Genomic DNA, 18,677 nt, shown 5'->3' on the forward strand with positions numbered 1-18,677 from the left:
GTCCTGTGTGTCTGCACAGCGTCACAGCGTCGCAGCGTCCTGCTGGCAGCCTCCCAGGGACAGATGCGAGGACCCTGCTCACAAGTGAACGACGACGTGTCGCCACCGGTGTCGGCTCAGAAACACACTGACAGGTGCAGCACATCCACACGAGCGGTACGTAGCCTGCGCGACCGATTCCCTGCTGATGGGCTCCAGTGGCTGAAGGCGGGAGGGCTGCTGTGGCAGGCTGGACAGATGGGTGTGTGTCTGTGTTTTGTCCGGTGTGACAGTCCGCCCCTGCCTTCAGTGCTGTGGTACAAGGTGATGTGTACGGTAGATAGGGGAATGTGGTCGGTCCAGTTCTGTTCGTACAGTGGAGAGACAGGTACTGATCCACTGAGGGCAGGGGTGTTGCCTCTCTCTCAGTTCAGTCCACAAATGAGACATCATCCTCACCGAACTCAAAGCAAACTGTCTGTGGGCCCCTACTGTAACCGAAGTAAATCCAAAGTGTTGTAATCAACATTGTCTTCAAAAATACAGTTGACAGGGAACATGTCTCTCTGTTTCCTCTCTGTATTGACGGAGTGCAGACATCTGTACTGTATGATGCTGCATCTCAGTATTTCGGACAGGGTCACTGTAAGAGAATAAAACTAAAGGCACTATTTAAAGATTCTGTCAGGTAGCTTTATATCCAAAAACTGTACTCACAAAGAAAACTGAAACAGTTTTCCCATGTGGTATTTTCAAAATGTGAGGACAAAAAGGGGTTTTCAAGAGTGTAATGCAACTGTTTCTGCACATTACAATGTATCCTGTTTGATTTTAATATTTTCTTAGCAAAAAAATAATGTCTTTACCACAATTTACTAATGACACCTGCTAAATGTCGTTCAGTGCGACAACAGTAACAGCAACAAAGAATCCTTTGCCAGTATCCTTCTAACCAAGGTTTTACCCACACGTCAGCAAGACGTTTTTATAAGGAAGCAAATGTAATTTAAAAAACAATTATATTAAGTTGGTTCACATATTATTTTATATATTGTATAAAGTACAGGTGTTATTGTATATTGTTTCATTTTTACATAAACATATCTGTTACACTGAATGTTTTGTTCCCTTTATTGCAATGATTCTAGTATTTTAGTTTGGATCCATAAATGATTTTAGTAGTAGCAGGTTTGAAAACAAATGTTGTTTTTTTTATTTAAAAAATACAAAAGTCCATTCAAATAGTAAAATATATCAAACAGTGATCTTTACACAATAATGGTATTTACAGTTATTCACAACATATATTTATTTTTCTAAAAATCTAGCAATGAAAATATTTTTGGAATATGTCACTGAATGAAATGCAAATATGTAACATAAATCCCATTCACACTGCATTTTTCAGGTGGGAATATTGCACCAATATTCCGGCTCACCGGGAGGGACAGTTTTGTTCCGCCTCTGATCCGCTACCGGAGGTAGTGACGAGACAACGTGAGGGTGAGCCGGTAGCATGGGACAGGAGTGTGACGGTCTGATGGTGTGCACAGTCTGAAAGTGTGGGAAACATCCAACACCCACACCCACAAAACAAAGTTACAAGACCAAACAACAGTAATGTGGTAGCAGGTATTGTCTTCGGCAACTTATATGAGGTAATAATTCCAGAATTTATACGTGGAAGAGTCGCTGTCATCCTGTCTGTCCTACCGGCTCTTTGTCATCTCCCTACCTCAGCAGTGAGAGCGAGGCAGCTCCTGTGGTTTACTGATGGCGATAATGTCATGTTATTTATAGCAAGAACCTCTCTTTGTCACTTTCCACGATGCATGGTGGGTCAGGCTCTCAATCACAACACTTTGTACCAGCATAGATATGATTACAAGCAGTTTGCCAAAACAGTGTCAATCTACATAGTATTTATCTGCTGATCATTCAATATTGCAGGGAAATATATTAAAATAGAAATACATAGTTAAGGCCTCAGTATGCCTCAAACAAAAGAGATAGTCTGATGTGCCATCCAACCACTTACTCATTTCATAATCATAAATTATATCTGTTCCAAAGGGACACACAGGCAGGTCTTTAAACCTGCTGTCATAGCCTCCTCCTGAACGCACCCACCAAACTACCCCAACATTTTTCTTCAAAATGTCTCTGTCTTGAATGGCTCTGCCATCTTCACTCCACAAATTGTCCAAATGGTGCATACTTTAGGAGAGTCTCTCCTCAAGGGTGTTCATGGCATGACACTCTGCTTTACACACATCAAAAGTGATAGAAGTGTGAGGAATTAAAAAGACCAATTCTGTGGTTGGAAACAGGGATCCAGAGACTGTCAGGTGATCAACAGGGACTTTGTTTGAAGCTAACTTCCTTGCTAACACTACTGTGTTAGCAAGGAAGTGACTCAGGGTATGTCATGGCTTCCGTGATATTTAGAAGTGTCTTTAGTGCATATGTCCTATTTTCTAAATGGCAGATATACAGTATAGTTTTAGTTTTTTTTTTGAGAACCCAACCGATATACCGGTTAGCTGGTGTTGGCTAATCACAGATATATCCTGTCCGGGTCTATGTTGTCTGATACACACTGGTATGAAATCTTATTGATTTTAACATATAATGTGGAAAAAGATGCTTGAGGTCATTTATAATTAGTCCATTTCAAGGGATGTTTACTGTTGGTGCACTGATATCATTTTATACAATACATTTTATCTATTTATCTGTAAAATCCCGCCTCAATTTCGAAATCTTTGTTAAAAGATAACCACATTTATATAACCACATAACCACATTTGACAGGTCATTGCAAAGAAATTGTTCACGGGGCACTTGTCAGCTCAGTTGGTAGAGTGCGTGTCCCGTGTACAGAGGCTTTGTCCTCGCTGCAGCGGCCCAGGGTTTGAGTCTGACCTGCGGCCCTTTGCTGTGTGTCGTCCCCCCACTCTCTCATCCCATTTCTTGTCCCCACTCTCAGCTGCCCTATCAATAAAGGCCAAAAAATGTGTTTATATCTGCTGATAACTTGTTATCAGAATTTTTTTTCCTCCCTAATATCAGTAATGGCATCGGCTCAAAAATTTAGTATTTGTCAGGCTGTGATTCATTGTATGTTTTCATCAGGAGTGTTTGTGATGGAGGGGCAAGTGCTGCTTTTTTACTTAACTTACCAAGATTTATCCTGTCAGTCTGGGGATTGGACTGACAACCTTCTAGTTGCTAACTGGCTTCTCTAACAAAGCTGATCCTCAGCATCTTTTTCCTTATGGATAGAATAGATTAGACAGCAAAGTGTGGGACAGAGAAAGACATGTGCTCTGTACCTTTATGTCCTATAAAGCCCAGGACAGAAGAGACATCTCAAACGTGAAGACTTTTTTTATTTAATAATTTATGCAACACAAAGCCGACATTGTCAGACCTAACAAGTTTGAACATATAACACAGTGCTGTCTCTGTTTCCCTCTGTGTCATTGTCTGTCCTCAGGAGGTCAGTGATGACATCAAGACTTCCTAGGTCCTAACCACATTACCATGGCAACAGGGAGAAAAGGTATGTTTGGCAGTTGATGTGTGTGTTGCGTGTGCATGTGTGTGCTTGGGTGTGTGTGTGTGTGAGTAGGTGCTACTGTTGACTGGCTGTATTTTGGCCTTTATACAGTTATGTCTGGCTGTTATCACCAGGGGGCAGTGTGTATCCAGGAGTCTGGTAAACTGTGGAGAAATGCTTCCAAAATGGGTCAGTGACATACACAGGGGAGTACAGTGCAAAACATTATAAGACATTCTCACTTTTCTGACAGCTCCCCTCCTTTGTAGTTTAGACATTGACATAGCCATGCACTGACAATGAACATTTGTATGAGATATGATTCAGTTTTTATGACCTGGGTGTAATTTGTGTTTTAACTTTGTCATTACTTGAGGCTTTGTGTTGACCAATAACACCACAAGAGTGTCAGAGGGCACACTGTACTTTACTATATTGGACTTCCACCACTGGGCAACAGCTGCTTTAAAAATGTTCTAATGCTGTTTCAGCTCCCAATATTTCTACAACCTTACAAAACGTTTTCAGCTCACTTGTTACGTTTAGAAATTCAACAGTTTGCAGTGAAAATTCAGAGATGCATGTCTCCTAATAAAACCATGGAATGTGTTTTTAATGTCCAACTCATCTGCCTTCATCACTACATTACATGTCTGTGCTGCTTTTGAATGTGAATCTCCTACTTCAGCACTCAGTCGGTTGCAATCACTTTAGATGTTTGTTGCATTAGACCTGTTACAGTTGTGTTGTCCAAAAGGCATAGTGTCAGCTTATCAAGATGTTTTATCTAATCTTTCCAATCTTTGTTTGCATCTTCAGTTTATTGCTTTAAAATTCAAGATATAATATGTATAATATGGACAGCACTAAAGGACAGCACTCCCATCAAACTGTTTATTCTTGCCATATAAGACGACCTTCTTCAGCGTGTATTCTAGCAAAATCACAGTAAAAAGACAGAAGTGTAATAATTAAAGGTTATCCAAAACTGCACAACAGGTATACCCCAATAGGGGGAGCTGTATCCTTTTGAAGGAGAGCAAAGGACCACGCAGGGTCTCATACAAACAAAACAAAACCTCACAACAGAAGAGCACCTAACTGTATCACAGAAACAGCAGGACTAGAGAATCCACCAGTTTACTCAAGGTAACGTTTCAGGACTAAACCTAACATGACGACAAATCAGCAAGTGTGACTGTTTAATGGTGTGTTCACCTCCAGCCATGCATACTTGCACAAGTTTGACCACATGGGATCATTTGTGATTGTTAAGCACTCCTGAGAGTGTCTATTCGCCCCAAACAGTCAGACTGCTTTACTTCTTTTAATCCCAAAAGTAAAACAGTAATCTCTGAGCCCCTCTTGCGTCTGTAAATGGCTCTGGATCAGAGTTTATTCCTCCAGAAGGTCTGGCTCTGCAGCCGACTCTCTTTTCCAGAGCTTGTATTAAAAACATTCTGTTCTGTTTTTGCTTTGTTGCAGCTTTGTGTGTCATATACACACATTTTTACATTTAACCATCATAATTCACCATATTTCCATTATTGGTACTGATACCTTGATTGCTAGATGATTTAAAACCTGTGTTTGTCTGTCTGTTACCAGGCTCCACCTCCAAGGCAGGTGGGGTGCGTTTCCCTGATGACGATGAGCCCCCCGGCTCTCCAACACGGAGAGACGACCATTCAAACCTCTCTACTCTCATTGCTATCCTAGAAAAGGATGGCAGCTACTTGGTCAAGGTGTGTGCCTGTGGATGGACAAAGAACCCAGAGGGGTCACAAGAATGATCGGGGATCAGCAAGAACTGTAGCAGTGTGAATATTCACAGCAAATCTCACAGCACCCTGACCTGTAGGTGTTAGATGTACTGGTGTTGACCACAGTGGTGGACAAACAGCTCAGCCAATATCAGCACACAGGAAACACAGAGGTTAAATAGCCCTCAAGCTTTACCTTTAACCACTGTGTCACTTCTCTGCATGGAAGGAGCCTTCAGATATTTCACTAAAATAGAAGTAGCAACGTCACAGTGTTGAAATACTCTTTAATCAGCATTAAAAATACGTTGGTTATCAGTTATATATATATAAATATATATATAAAATGCTATATATACATATACATTATTGTATTGTAATTATTCTTTAATGTTGCAGCTGGATAGCTTAACCTATGCTAATATATCATAATTTACTGAATGATTTATATTTTGTTAATAATTTAAATCTGTAAAGTTACTAATAATTAAGGTTATTATTATTATTATTATTATTGATGAAAATATAACAACAGCTACACCCCCTCTTCATTCCCCTCCTTGTTTTCCCGACTTTGTCCATTACTCTTTGTCTCTACTCTATCGTACCTCTCTTCAGGCTGGTTTCCTGAAGAGCCACCACTGTTATGAAATTGTCTTCACTGTCCCTGATGTCCCCACACTGGGCAAAGAGCTCTCCTGTCTTCCTTCCTCTTCTCCAACCAGGAGGTCCTCCAGCCTCCGGGTCCATCGTATTAACTCCACAATGGAGGGTGAGTTCAAACAATGCAAACAAACAAGTGCATTTCCATAACTATAACTATTGGTCCCTTACTTCATTATTGAAACAGACCGACACAGTTGTCATTTTCATGCCCAGCGCCCACGTTGTGTAAATACTTGCTCCCACCTGTGCACCCCTGGGAGGGTTCATACACTCTGATTTTATGATTTGAGAGGCTGCTTTCAGTTATTTTAAACATTTCCATTCACAGTCATGGCACTGTAATAAATATCATGGCACATTTAGTCAGTGAAACCAAAAGCTGAAGTTTTAAACTCTCCAAAGGAAACAAAATTAAACATTTATCTTCTAAAATAAATATGAATCTCAGGATTTATCAGGACAGCTGCTTCACTCCAAACTATTTTACTGTATGAATCCGGACTGTGTGTGACCTGTTGATGTGTAGAAGAACACAGAACATTAATTGACATGAAATACTAACCGATCCTGTCAGGAGTTTCAAATTATCAGTGAAGGTTATCAGCTGTTCCTCGTGCGCAAATGCGCATGTTAATGTTCAGATACACATATTGTTTCTCGAGGATCGATGCAGGTAATGTCATTCATATTTTCCTCATTAAGGACGTATTTCACATGAACGTAGACGCCTGATCCAGGGAATGAGATCCACGCACACACAGAGGGATGCACAGTAGCGCTCCTAGTCCTCAGTATAATATCAGTTTATTTTTTCATATGCAGTCAAACAGAGTTGTTGATGGGACAGGTGATTGTGAAACGGCAGAGGCAGAGGATCCAGCAGCAGAGGATCACATCCCTGTCCCTAAGTAGAGACCAGTGTCAGGACCTGGCGCTCTCAAAGGGAGTAGGAGATGACACTCTGATGGGTACACACCCATAACTAATTCAGAGTATAAATACAACCCCTTGCATGACGTGCACTGCACTTTACCGGATTATCTGCTGTTTAACTAGCAAAATGGACTTGGACCTATACACACCTGCGCCATGTGCTTAAGACAAAGTGCCATAGACCCTTTGAATTTCAAACATCCTGTGTATATTATAGTGCCACCTTAGTGTGTGTTTCTTTCATCATTCTATCATTGGCAACATCATATCCCATGGATCTTTTGTTCTAGTACAACAGCAGTTATCCATTTCAGTCTCTCAGGAAGGTGAACCAATGTCTGTATGAGACCACCCTCTGCGTTACAGAGGATAGTGGAGCAGAGCTGAGGTAGGACTTTAAGCATCTTTGGAACACTGGCCAGAGAGTCAATGAAGCCTTCAAATCAATTATGTACCATGCAGCTCAGGGACTGACACTGCTTTGATTTACAGCTGAGTGAGCAAATTCCCGCACAGCAAAATCATGTTTCAAAGTGCATTTGAAGCACAAGTACAAAATAGACTGCACTGTCAATGTCAGCACTGTGTGTGTCTGATGATTATCCACAGTGAATGAAGAAAGCAACTGTCACTTTCTCATCCTACAGTATCTCTTCTTATTTATCTGTCTGTAGGTACAAAAGTAACTGTTCATGTTGTTTCTTTTTTATTTTATTTAATATTGTAATTATTATTAGCATGATGAGGCTTCAAACAGCCACCCCGTTTATACCTTCATCACTTCCCTCGCTCCTCTCCCTCGACATCAAAACAAAGTTATTGGCTTGATAAGACTCATGCAACTGAATTTATGAGATAGTGTAAATAAATACAACGATCAGGCATAACATTATGACCACCTGCCTAATATTGTGAAGGTTCCCCTTGTGCAGCCAAAACAGCTCTGATCTGTCAAGACATGGACTTAAAGGAATAGTTCACTCTAGAACGAAATTCAGTCATTATCGACTCACCCTCATGCTGATGAGAAGTCCGGTGTAGTTTTTTATTCCTCAAAGGAATAAAAAACCCGCGGGGTACCCTCCTGCAGCAAAAATCCATATAACGGGTGTCAATGGTGCCTGAAACGAAAAGGTCCATAAAACTACACAAACACTTTGTAATATTCCTCCATACTGCTCATCCGCTGCAATCCAAGTGTCCTGAAGTGGCCACATCCAGAGTTTACTCGAAACAACGTCATGTAGTACATTTTTCTAGCCTTAACAGTCACTATGCTATATCTGCCTGGAGGCACGCTCCGCGTTCACGCGAGTCTCCCTCCCGCCCGCTTGCACTATGGAAGCCGTAGTCCGAAGCCGAAGTCCTCGCACATTTTTCTTTTTTCTTTCAAAGTTTCAAATCACTAGTGCAGGCAGATCCCTCTTGTGTTTGTGTGTTGCACTGTCGCTCACAGCTGGAAGTAAATACCGGTGTGTATCTATCACGAGTTCTGTTGATCTTGTCCGGCGCAGCTTCCGTAGTGCGAGCGGGTTTGAGGGAGACTCGCGTGAACGTGGAGCGTGCCTCCAGGCAGATATAGCATAGTGACTGTTTAGGCTATAAAAATGTACTAAATGACGTAGTTTCGAGTAAACTCTGGATGTCGCCACTTCAGGACACTTGGATCGCAGCGGATGAGCAGTATGGAGGAATATTACAAAGTTTTTGTGTAGTTTTATGGACCTTTTCGTCTCAGGCACCATTGTTATATGGATTTTTGCTGCAGGAGGGTACCCCCGCGGGTCTCCAGCTGCACTTTGAGGAATAAGAAACTACACCGGACGTCTCATCAGCATGAGGGTGAGTCGATAATGACTGAATTTTGTTCTAGAGTGAACTATTCCTTAAAGACCTCTAAGGGTGTCCGGTGGTGTCTGGCACCAGGGCGTTTTATAGTGGCTCCTCTGGGTCCTGTACGTTGGGGGGTGGGGTCTCCATGGATCAGACCTGCTCCAGCACATCTTGCAGATGCTCGATCAGATTGGGATCTGGGGAATTTGGAGGCCCGGTCAACACCTTGGGCCCTTTATTGTGTTCCTCGAGCTGTTCCTGAGCAGTGTTTGTGGTGTGTCAGGGCACATTGTCCTGCTGGGGGGCCACTGCCATCAGGTAGTGTCGTTGTGATGAGGGGGTGTACTTGGTCCACAACAGTGTTTGGATGGGTGGTGCGTGTCAAGTGGCAGCAGCCAAGGTTTCCCAGCAGAACATCGCATTGTGATGAGATGATCAATGTTATTCACGTCACCTGTCAGTGGTTTTAATGTTGTGGCTGATCGGTGTATATATGTAGAGATTGACAAACCCTCTCCCTCCCCCTCTGTAGGAGGAGTAAAAGTAACCTGTGAGTACAGGACTCACCAGGAGGGGGTGCTGCAGGAGGAGATCACTCTGATAACCAGGGGGAGGAAGAACAGTAGTCTGAAGATCAGACTGCAGGCCAGGGTCATTGGTATGTGCTAATACACAGACACACACACACACACACACACACACACACACACACACTGAATTTCTTACTCATTCAGAGTAGATTGTTAGTACAGTGTGTCGTGTGTTCACCAGTCAACTTCTGAATGCCACTGCCAGATTAACTTCACAAACATTGTTTTTTCCAAAGATATGTGTGTGATTTTTATTTTGTGAGATCTTTCTGAAGCTGTTTCACCACCAACCACAATTCAGTCAGAGACACTTCAAGGAAATGATCATTTATAGTAAATGGTTCTGCAGTTTGTTTTTGTGAATTAGATGAAGCTCTCAAAGAATCAAAGCTGCTCTGAGGATTCTGGTGAAAGACCTAATCTGCCCTAATAAACACATTCTGTGAATGAAAATGAAGTCTGAAAATAGTCTGACTCACCGGATGTAGACTGTTGGTATAAAGCCTGTCATAGGCCACCTATTTCAGGCGGCAATCCCTCTTCCTGCCACTATCTGTGTGTAACTAGTTTTTTTGCTACATGAAACAACAACCAGCAGGCCAGCAGGGTCACACTAACACTAACCTGGTCGCTAACATTACAAACCTAAACAAGCTAGCAGCTCTTTACGTTTCTTTTGTGGGGGTTTTGCCATATAAATGCCATGGTTCACCTCCACACGTGCAAAACAAGTTTCCCCCTACACTATTCTGCAGGCAGGGATACTGTCGATGCATCCTGGGTATAAAGCTGCCCAAGATGATTATGATTAGTCTAAAGATTTGAATACATGACAAAGCATTTTCCTGGCAGAATGATAATTAGTGCAGCCAGACCTTTCTCTTCAGCCCTGACAGAGTAAAACACCAATTATGTGAGGTGGAGCTTGGGGTGGCGATGGAAGCAGAGTGATGGATCATTTTCACAGAAGACATGATGACATGTCAAAGTGGAAATAGCACAGGTGTAAATGATAAAATGAATGATGAATTCCCTTTAGCTGCCTCAGTTTCAGGCTCCTTGTGCCTGATGGCTCACTGTCACACCGTTATTGCCACTCCCTCTTACAAACAGGCTGGACATGGAGAGCCTTGCAAATTTGCATTAATGAATCATTAATTTGCATTAATGAATCAGTAATGAATCTATGCTCTATTTGATTAAACAATTTCCTGTTTAATTAAATAGAGCTCCTGTGTGTCCTTTAAGCATTGCATTGTGTTACAGATGCACCGAGCAACATCACACTCAAAACCCACACATATGCAGCACGCACTACACACTTAAAACCTGACTAGAATTTGTATTTGGTATGGAATGGGACACAGGTACTGCTGAAATACGGTAATAGCTCCTCTAACTGTAAATAAAAGTAAAGCAGTTCAAGTAAGATCTCAGAAAAATCAACTAGAGACCAGCATGTGATGGGATCATACAGGTCTTCTGTCAATGCTGATAATCACTGTAGGACTGGCATACTAAATTAAAATCCTCCTTTTGTGAAGATAGGACCAGCAGATCAGTGGCATATGAGAACGGGTCAGTCACAGGGCATGTCCTGGTTGTTTACTGTTTTTTTTTTTAATCCATCGATGCAGATGAACAATAACTCATAGGACCCGCATTTTGATCACAAAATTCAGCTGCAATTGATGATTCTATGAGAATGAGCCTGACACCTGACAAGTGTAATGCCAGGAGTGAACAGCAAACTGATGAACAATAATCTGTCTGCACTTCTCTATCCCCCTCACACTCGTCCCCTCCCTCCCTCTGCCCAGACCCACATCACGGGACGCCCATGCTGCTTGAGGGGGTGAGATGCCTGGGTGCTCAGAAAGATGCCTACACAAAGCACAGCAGCGACCGTAAGAGGATATGATAAAAAGATACACACAAATAATGTGTATCTGCACAACAGTGCTGTTCACTGACTGGGTCAGGGCCCAGAGTGGTAGTATGAAAACACTAGATTGTGTTTCATCCAAAACTGCTTTATTTGACTGGAGTCAGTGATACTATGGTTTGCTAGTGTTATATTCCAAAATACACTACCAGTCAAAAGTTTGGTTTTCAATGTTTTTTCTTTATTTGTATTATTTTCTACTGAAGACATCCCAACTATGAACGAACACATGGAATTATGTAGTAAACAACAAAGTGTTGAAAGAACCAGAATATGATTTATATTTTATATTCTTCAGAGTAGCCACCTTTTGCTTTGATGACAGCTTTGTACACTTCTGCCATTCTCTCAATCAGATTCATGAGGTAGTCACCTGGAATGGTTTTCCAACAGTCTTGAAGGAGCTCAGAGGTGCTGAGCACTTATCGGCTGCTTTGCCTTCACTCTGCGGTCCAACTCATCCCAAACCATCTCAGTTGGGTTTAGGTTGGGTGATTGTGGAGGCCAGGTCATCTGACGCAGCACTCCATCACTCTCCTTCTTGGTCAGATGGTCATTACAAAGCCTGGAGGTGTGTTTGGGCTCATTGTCCTGTTGAAAAACAAATGATGGTCCCACTAAGCGCAAACCAGATGGGATGGCATGTCGCTGCAGAATGCTGTGGTAGCCATGCTGGTTAACTGTGCCTTGAATTTTGAAAAGGTCACCAACAGTGTCATTAGCAAAGCATCACACCTCCTCCTCCATGCTTCATGGTGGGAACCACACATGTAGAAACCATCCACTCGCCTTTTCTGCGTCCCACAATGACACGGTGGATGGAACCAAAAATCTCAAATTTGGACTCATCAGACCAAAGTACAGATTTCCACTGTTCTAATGTCAAATCCTTGTGTTTCTGGCCCAAGCACTTCTCTTCTTCTTGTTCTTCTTGTTCTTCCTCAGTAGTGGCTTCTTTGCAGCAATTCGACCATGAAGGCCTGATTCACGCAGTCTCCTCTGAACAGTTGATGTTGAGATGGGTCTGCTACTTGAACTCTGTGAAGCATTTATGTGGGCTCTAATCTGAGGTGCTGTTGATTTGTGGTTTCTGAGTCTGGTGACTCTAATGAACTTATCCTCTGCAGAGGTAACTCTTGGTCTTCCTTTCCTGGGGCGGTCCTCATGAGAGCCAGTTTCATCATGTGTTTGATGGTTTTCACGACTGCACTTGAGGATACATTCAAAGTTCTGGATATTTTCCGGATTGACTGACCTTCATGTCTTAAAGTAATGATGGACTGTTGTTCCTCTTTACTTAGCTGAGGTGTTCCTACCATAATATGGATTAGAACAGTAGTCAAATAGGGCTATTCACTGTATTGAACTGTGTACCAACACTAGCTCTGCACAACACAACTGATGGTCTCAAACACATTAAGAAGGCAAGAAATTACACAAATTAACTCTTGACAAGGCGCAGCTGTTAATTAAAACCATTCCAGGTGACTACCTCATGAATCTGACTGAGAGAATGGCAGAAGTGTGCAAAGCTGTCATCAAAGCAAAAGGTGGCTACTTTGAAGAATATAAAATATAAAACATATTCTGGTTTGTTCAACACTTTTTTGTTTACTACATACTTCCATATGTGTTCCTTCATAGTTTGGATGTCTTCAGTATTGATCTACAATGTAGAAAATAATACAAGTAAAAACATTGAATGAGAAGGTGTGTCCAAACTTTAGGTAGTTTATATGTTGGAAAATAACAGGTCAGTCAAATAATGAAATAAAAATGGATGCTTTTTCAAAAGACTCAAAAGTCTAGAGCCATATAAAAATAGTTGCTTGACAGTGAGTCTTGCTAACAAGACAGCTTGAAAACCACCAGGTTGCAGCTGTGGATGTCAACTGCTGTTTAATTTAGATAGCCACGAAGCCTCCGTTGATGGAGTACAGTAAACCAGCACTCAACGCTTATACCAGCTCACACACGCACACACACACACACGCACGCACACACACACACACACACGCACACACACACACACAAAGCCACTGCTTGTTATGATCAGCAACAAACATGTAGTAATGGACTTTAAAGTCACAGCAGCCAACCAAGGAAAGTTTTTGACTTTTGACTCATACTGTCCTGTTGCTTTACTTGAATTTCCCTCAGCATAAATAAAGTATCTATCTATCTATCTATCTATCTATCTATCTATGTCCACCACCTACCATAAAGAACACTGTTCAAAGCATAGTACAGTGAATTGATTGTGGTTCACATTAAAATAAAGTAGACTTGCATAATGGCAATCGTAATAATTAATGTCATTCCTCTGTTAACTTTAAAGGCATCAAAAACAGAACCTGCTGGAGTATCTTGCATGTTTTAGCTCTTCTCTTAATTTGACTGCATATCTCAATATAGAATTAGATTAACTGATCAGGATTTGTGCAGGATTACACACATTTACTGCTGTCCTTGTAGTTTTACCCTGGCAGCGTTGGCACTGTTTGCAGCTTTCTGAACAGACACACTTTACTGTAGGAGCTGGACTATTCCTGTATTTCCTGTAGCCATAAGTATAAAAAGATGACATTATGAGGATTTCCCATATAACCACACTGTTGTATTTTTAACTGTAGCCAGCAATTAAAACTGCATTGCGTTGCAAAGTATTATATGGCACGATACTATTAGAATATGTTTAAATATGTTGGCATCCTAAAAAGCAGAATTGTTGTGCAATACATCCTTAACGGAAAATTCTGGTATTTTTAAACCTGGGCCCTATATTCACATGTTCTGGTGTGTAAATTATTCATAATTACCAAACGTTTTGGAATCGGTCCAGTAGATCGCCTCAGCTGAAAGGCTGCAAAGTAATCCTTTGGGCCTTATCCAGGCGTCAAGTGTTTTTTTATCACTGAAGGCTGTGGTTGTTATTCAACACTACAGAAATGATTCCCACAGACAAAGAGCTTTTTGTTGAAGTGGCAAAAACAAGCACTTTTTGTGAGTTGCCCCAATGTTACAGCCATTGCTGCCAGCTGAGGCAATCTACGGGACCAATTTCAAACTTTTGGGAGGTATGAATCATTTAACGCACCAAAGCCTGTAAATACCTATATTTACTATAGGATTAAAAATACTGGAAATCCCCTTTAGGACCATGAAGTCTGTTTTTTTTTTTTTCCATTTGTGGTGCAGAACACAATCTGAACTGGAAAAAAAAAACTGTCTTTGATTGAACAAGAAATGCTGTTCTTCTTCTTCTTCTTCTTCTTTTTCTTCTTCTTATTATTATCCATGTTACAATGAATCATTTCTATGTATGTATGTATGTATCATTGTCTGTTTTGGAAATTTTATCTGCCTTAAGCATGTTCTCTGTTGACATCAGTGTAGCCTTCTTCATGTGTATTATGAGACTTTACATTAGCAAATGATATGTCATTTCTAGTCTGAGTTGCTGTAAACGTACTGGTAATGCTGAAACACAAAAAGAGATTGGGGAGTTTTTCTCTTCTATTTGCATGATTGATACTGTATCTCATGAAATGTAACCAAATTGACTATCTTGATTCCAGGTGAATGACAGACCTGTGTGACAGCAGAAATGTGTCAAATCTTTGTTTGTTTGTTACCACACTATATTTATTGACTTCAGTAAAAGGTAGCTTCGGCCTCACTTGTTACAGTTACTTATTACAGGAATAGCAAGTTTTTGGTAAATTGTCTGATTTGAACTAAGATAACCAGGGTACTCCTGGTAGATTATCAGCCCCATGAAAACATTTTAGCATACCCTCCATTTAGTAATTGAGTCTATGCTAACCCTTTAGCACACAGTACATTAAAGTGATAGTTGGGTCTTGGTGTATGGATGTTGTTCGGTTGAGGGATTGTAGTGCCAAAGGAACAGGCTGTCTGACAGCAATGTAAAAATAACAAAAATGTTCAAGAGCGTACACTTCAACAACTACACATATTTTTTAGGTTACTAGATCCCATTTCACAGTTTCACTGGAAATACTTAGTAGTTCCGTAGGTGTCCATTTATCAGAATTAATCGACACCCTGCAGCTAATCAGAATTGAGTTTTCACTCAGACCATGGTGTAAAAATAATACCATCACCTTTGAACATCAGTGATTTTGAAAAATGTTGCTTAGTTGAGGCTAGTATGCCTCAGTAACACTTCCTCATACCAGTGACCTATTACTTAACATGACTATTAGTGTTGGAATGGCCTGTGATCTACCAAAGTCTCACTAATGACCAAACATGTTGATTCTGAATTTATTTTCTGTTCATTAAAACATTGTTGATCGTGGATGTGTGACCTGCAGTGTGTGTTCATATGTGGAGCTTCATTGTCTGAATTGTGACCTGCCACCACAGTGTGTGTTCTTATGCGCTTCTGTCTATCAGGACTGTACCATTTTCAGCTGAATGTAAATAAAGTATTACCTCACATGTACGCTGTACAAGGTAATGCACTTTTCTGTTTATTTGAAATCATACTACATATGTGTCTCTCTGATCCTCCCTGTGAATGTTTTGGACATGATATATGGGTAAAAAAAAAGTACATTTACTGCTTTAAATTTAGCGCTGCCCTTTAAGTCTGTTTCTTTCAGCTTATGATCACATAGACTCTGATGTTGATGAAGGTTCTCTGTCATCCAGGTCATGGTTAATCTAGGTGCTGTATCATAGGCAACTGGACTTGTTTCAGATTCTGTAAGACGTTTCCACTCTCATCCAAGAGGCTTCTTCAGCTCTAACTAACTGGAGGGAAGTTGCAGGCTTTTAAACTCTGTGTGGGAGTGTCCTTACAGAGTTGTTAAGGACACATGAGAGCTCTGAGTTTCAGAGTCGTTAGGGCCACTTGTGGGTCGTTGACCCAACCGACCTTCATGTGGGATGTTAGGGCTAGGTGAGCCCAGGTGTGAATGGTTGTTAAGCTGTCTGGGGAGAGAACTCAGTACAGCATTGTAGGTGGGTGATAGGTAATGTCTTAGGCCACCCCGCTGTTCAAAGACGGTTGTTCCAGATGGACATAGAGGGATTCTGTTACTCCTCTTTCAAACCATCTTAAAAGCCTACTCCCCTCCTGTTAGTTAGAGCTGAAGAAGCCTCTTGGATGAGAGGTGAAACGTCTTCAAGAAACTGAAACAAGTCCAGCTGCCTACAATACAGCACTTAGACTTACCATGACCTGGATGACTGAGAACCTTCATCAACATAAAGCATAAAGAGAAACATAAAGAGTTTTGAGCATGAAATGTCAGCTGAGCTGGCATTTGATTTATGCTTCTTAGTGTCTGAATATTTGGCATATGATGTAAACCCCACAAGTAAGTGGGCGTTGGTGTTATGATATGATAAAATGAGTAGGTGCAAATCTGCTACGCTGTCCACAGTTCAACCGATCAAACAGAGAGACGGACAGAACATGTCAGTTTGGTTTCTTAGCCTGCTCCTTTTTGCAGTTGGTAGTTGATCTTCGCCCCTAATTCCATTTCCCCCCAATCTAGCCATCCACAAACAGAGAGGGGAAAAGTCAACAGGGAGGTGAAGGGACAGCCAAGGAGAGAGAGAAAAAGAGGGAGCGAGCATCTGCAAACAGTAATGCTCATCAGCTGTTACTGAGTACCTCTTCCTGCTGATTTTGAGAGATTAATGTCAATGCTCTGATTAAAAAATGTAAATAAATAATGCTCAGTTTGTAACGACAGTTTCAGTTTTGTTAACTGCTAGCCCCCAGGCGTAGAATGTGCTGCAGATTTTGATGCGTTCCTTGACTTTTTTTTCTCCCCCTGACCTGCCAGCACTGGTTGCAGCTAACACACAGTACAAATGCTGCCATATGGCCCACTGGCACTGGTGTGAGCCTCTCTTCAGGCTTAAAAGCCCCAGGCCTAGATTGGGGAGGGGGCTCAGCTGTGATCCACCACTCACTCTGTAGGAACCTGGCATTAACATGTGTCTCAACATTTATCTCGAGTGACCTTCTTCTTCTTGTTGTTCTTCTTGTTTGACAGAGCACATCAGTGGAGTAGGCGGTCACAGGACATGTTTGTACACGCCGCTAAAAGAATGTGGTCGATACCAAACGATACCAAAAACTCATGGTACGATATTTATCACGATACAAAAAGAAAGAAAGAAAGAAAAAATGACTTGAACAATGTCCTTTAATAATAAATCTGATGTGTACATCATTTTTTATACATGTACAATTAGATTGTACAATGATTTTTTAATTGTAAAAACAGGTCATTCCTCATTTCCTTCTATAGTTTAATAAAAGTAGCTGGCCATGACCCTACTTTTTGTACAGTGGTACTACCAGGGCACCCAGGGGAGTGGGACACAGGGAACAGGCACTCGGCCGCAGGTCCCACCTATCTTCCCTCTTGTTGTCCAGAAGACGATGTTATTATTTCTTAACTGTATGTTCAGTGTTTGTCGGGTGGTAATGACATTTTTCTTGCAGTTGGCTTGTAAAAAGAGCCAGCAGCTGATTGGGAGCTGTAGTTTCCCCGCTGGTAAACACACCGCTTGGCTGTCCCAGCTGCAGTGTGTTTGGGCTCGTTAGGTGAAGCAGACACTCTTGCAGTGAAAAGCTGGTCCGGAGAATGAGTGAAGAAGTTGGGTTGGTTCTACAGCTCAAACACAGCCGAAAACAGACATCGCCCTAACCCTAACCTGTCTATGTGAGCTAACAGTTTAAGCCAAGCATTGAGAACAAAACCACCAAAGCCAAACAATCAATCTGCTTCTTATTAGAATGAGTCTGTTCTTGAGCAACATGACTGGGCCCTCTGCTGTTCAAACAACAGTACAATGACAAGGTGACAGGAGAATGCATTCACACTGATTTCCCTTGTTACATCCATGAACTTCAGGAGCAAAAATAATGTTACAGGTTGGTATAGATATAGTCACAGTCCCCCGACGGCATAACAAAATTTGGTATATCATTACATCCCTAGTATCTTGCTTAACTCTTACCTCACAGTCCACTTAGTAGATTTTTCTGTAGCTTTCATTGTAGTTTATCAATGACTTTGATCTCTTCCCAGTCGATGCTGTGACTGACTTTGCTCAGGTGTTCACAGACATTCCCAGTCTGGCTGCTCCAATGTGGGAGTTATGGTAGGAATAGGGGAATGGAATTCATGATTTGGTGAGAAAGAGTGGGTCTTGAGACATACCTTGAGCATTACGTGGAAGTATTTGGTCAGCAGCTCATGTGAGACTGAAAATATAGGTGGCTAATGAAGCTCAGCTGGTTGGTTTTACTTCTCTGAAGATTGAATATTAGAGAATCGCAGATTCCACTGGATACGGTACGGCTGCGTTATCCGTAGCACTTTACCCGCAGATTCTACTGGATACGGTACGGC

General features: G+C 41.5%; 1 protein-coding gene across 3 annotated transcripts; it reads left to right on the forward strand.

The window, feature by feature from the left end:
* On the forward strand, positions 1-11,498 carry LOC311266268 (adipose-secreted signaling protein-like). 3 transcript variants are annotated; one of them, XM_084368555.1, is made up of 7 exons: positions 1-156; positions 1,388-1,637; positions 3,479-3,544; positions 5,150-5,286; positions 5,923-6,076; positions 9,269-9,394; positions 11,147-11,498. In XM_084368555.1, the coding sequence occupies exons 3-7, from the start codon at positions 3,526-3,528 to the stop codon at positions 11,245-11,247; spliced, it is 537 nt and encodes a 178-aa protein (XP_084224681.1). In that variant the 5' UTR covers positions 1-156; positions 1,388-1,637; positions 3,479-3,525; the 3' UTR covers positions 11,248-11,498. The 3 variants fall into 3 exon arrangements, with proteins under 3 accessions (XP_084224681.1, XP_084224680.1, XP_084224682.1); XM_084368554.1 differs by lacking the exon at positions 1,388-1,637; XM_084368556.1 differs by lacking the exons at positions 1-156; positions 1,388-1,637; positions 3,479-3,544 and adding an exon at positions 3,712-3,730.
* The last annotated feature ends 7,179 nt before the right edge of the window (positions 11,499-18,677 follow it).

This window comes from Pagrus pagrus, assembly GCF_965226575.1.
Source record: "Pagrus pagrus genome assembly, chromosome: 2".
Classification (NCBI taxonomy): Eukaryota; Metazoa; Chordata; class Actinopteri; order Spariformes; family Sparidae; genus Pagrus; species Pagrus pagrus.

Excerpts from the sequence above, each read along its gene's own strand:
- LOC311266268 (XM_084368555.1), top strand. Across the intron at positions 6,077-9,268 it reads TATTAACTCCACAATGGAGG|GAGGAGTAAAAGTAACCTGT; the intron begins GTGAGTTCAAAC and ends CCCCCTCTGTAG. Across the intron at positions 9,395-11,146 it reads ACTGCAGGCCAGGGTCATTG|ACCCACATCACGGGACGCCC; the intron begins GTATGTGCTAAT and ends CCCTCTGCCCAG.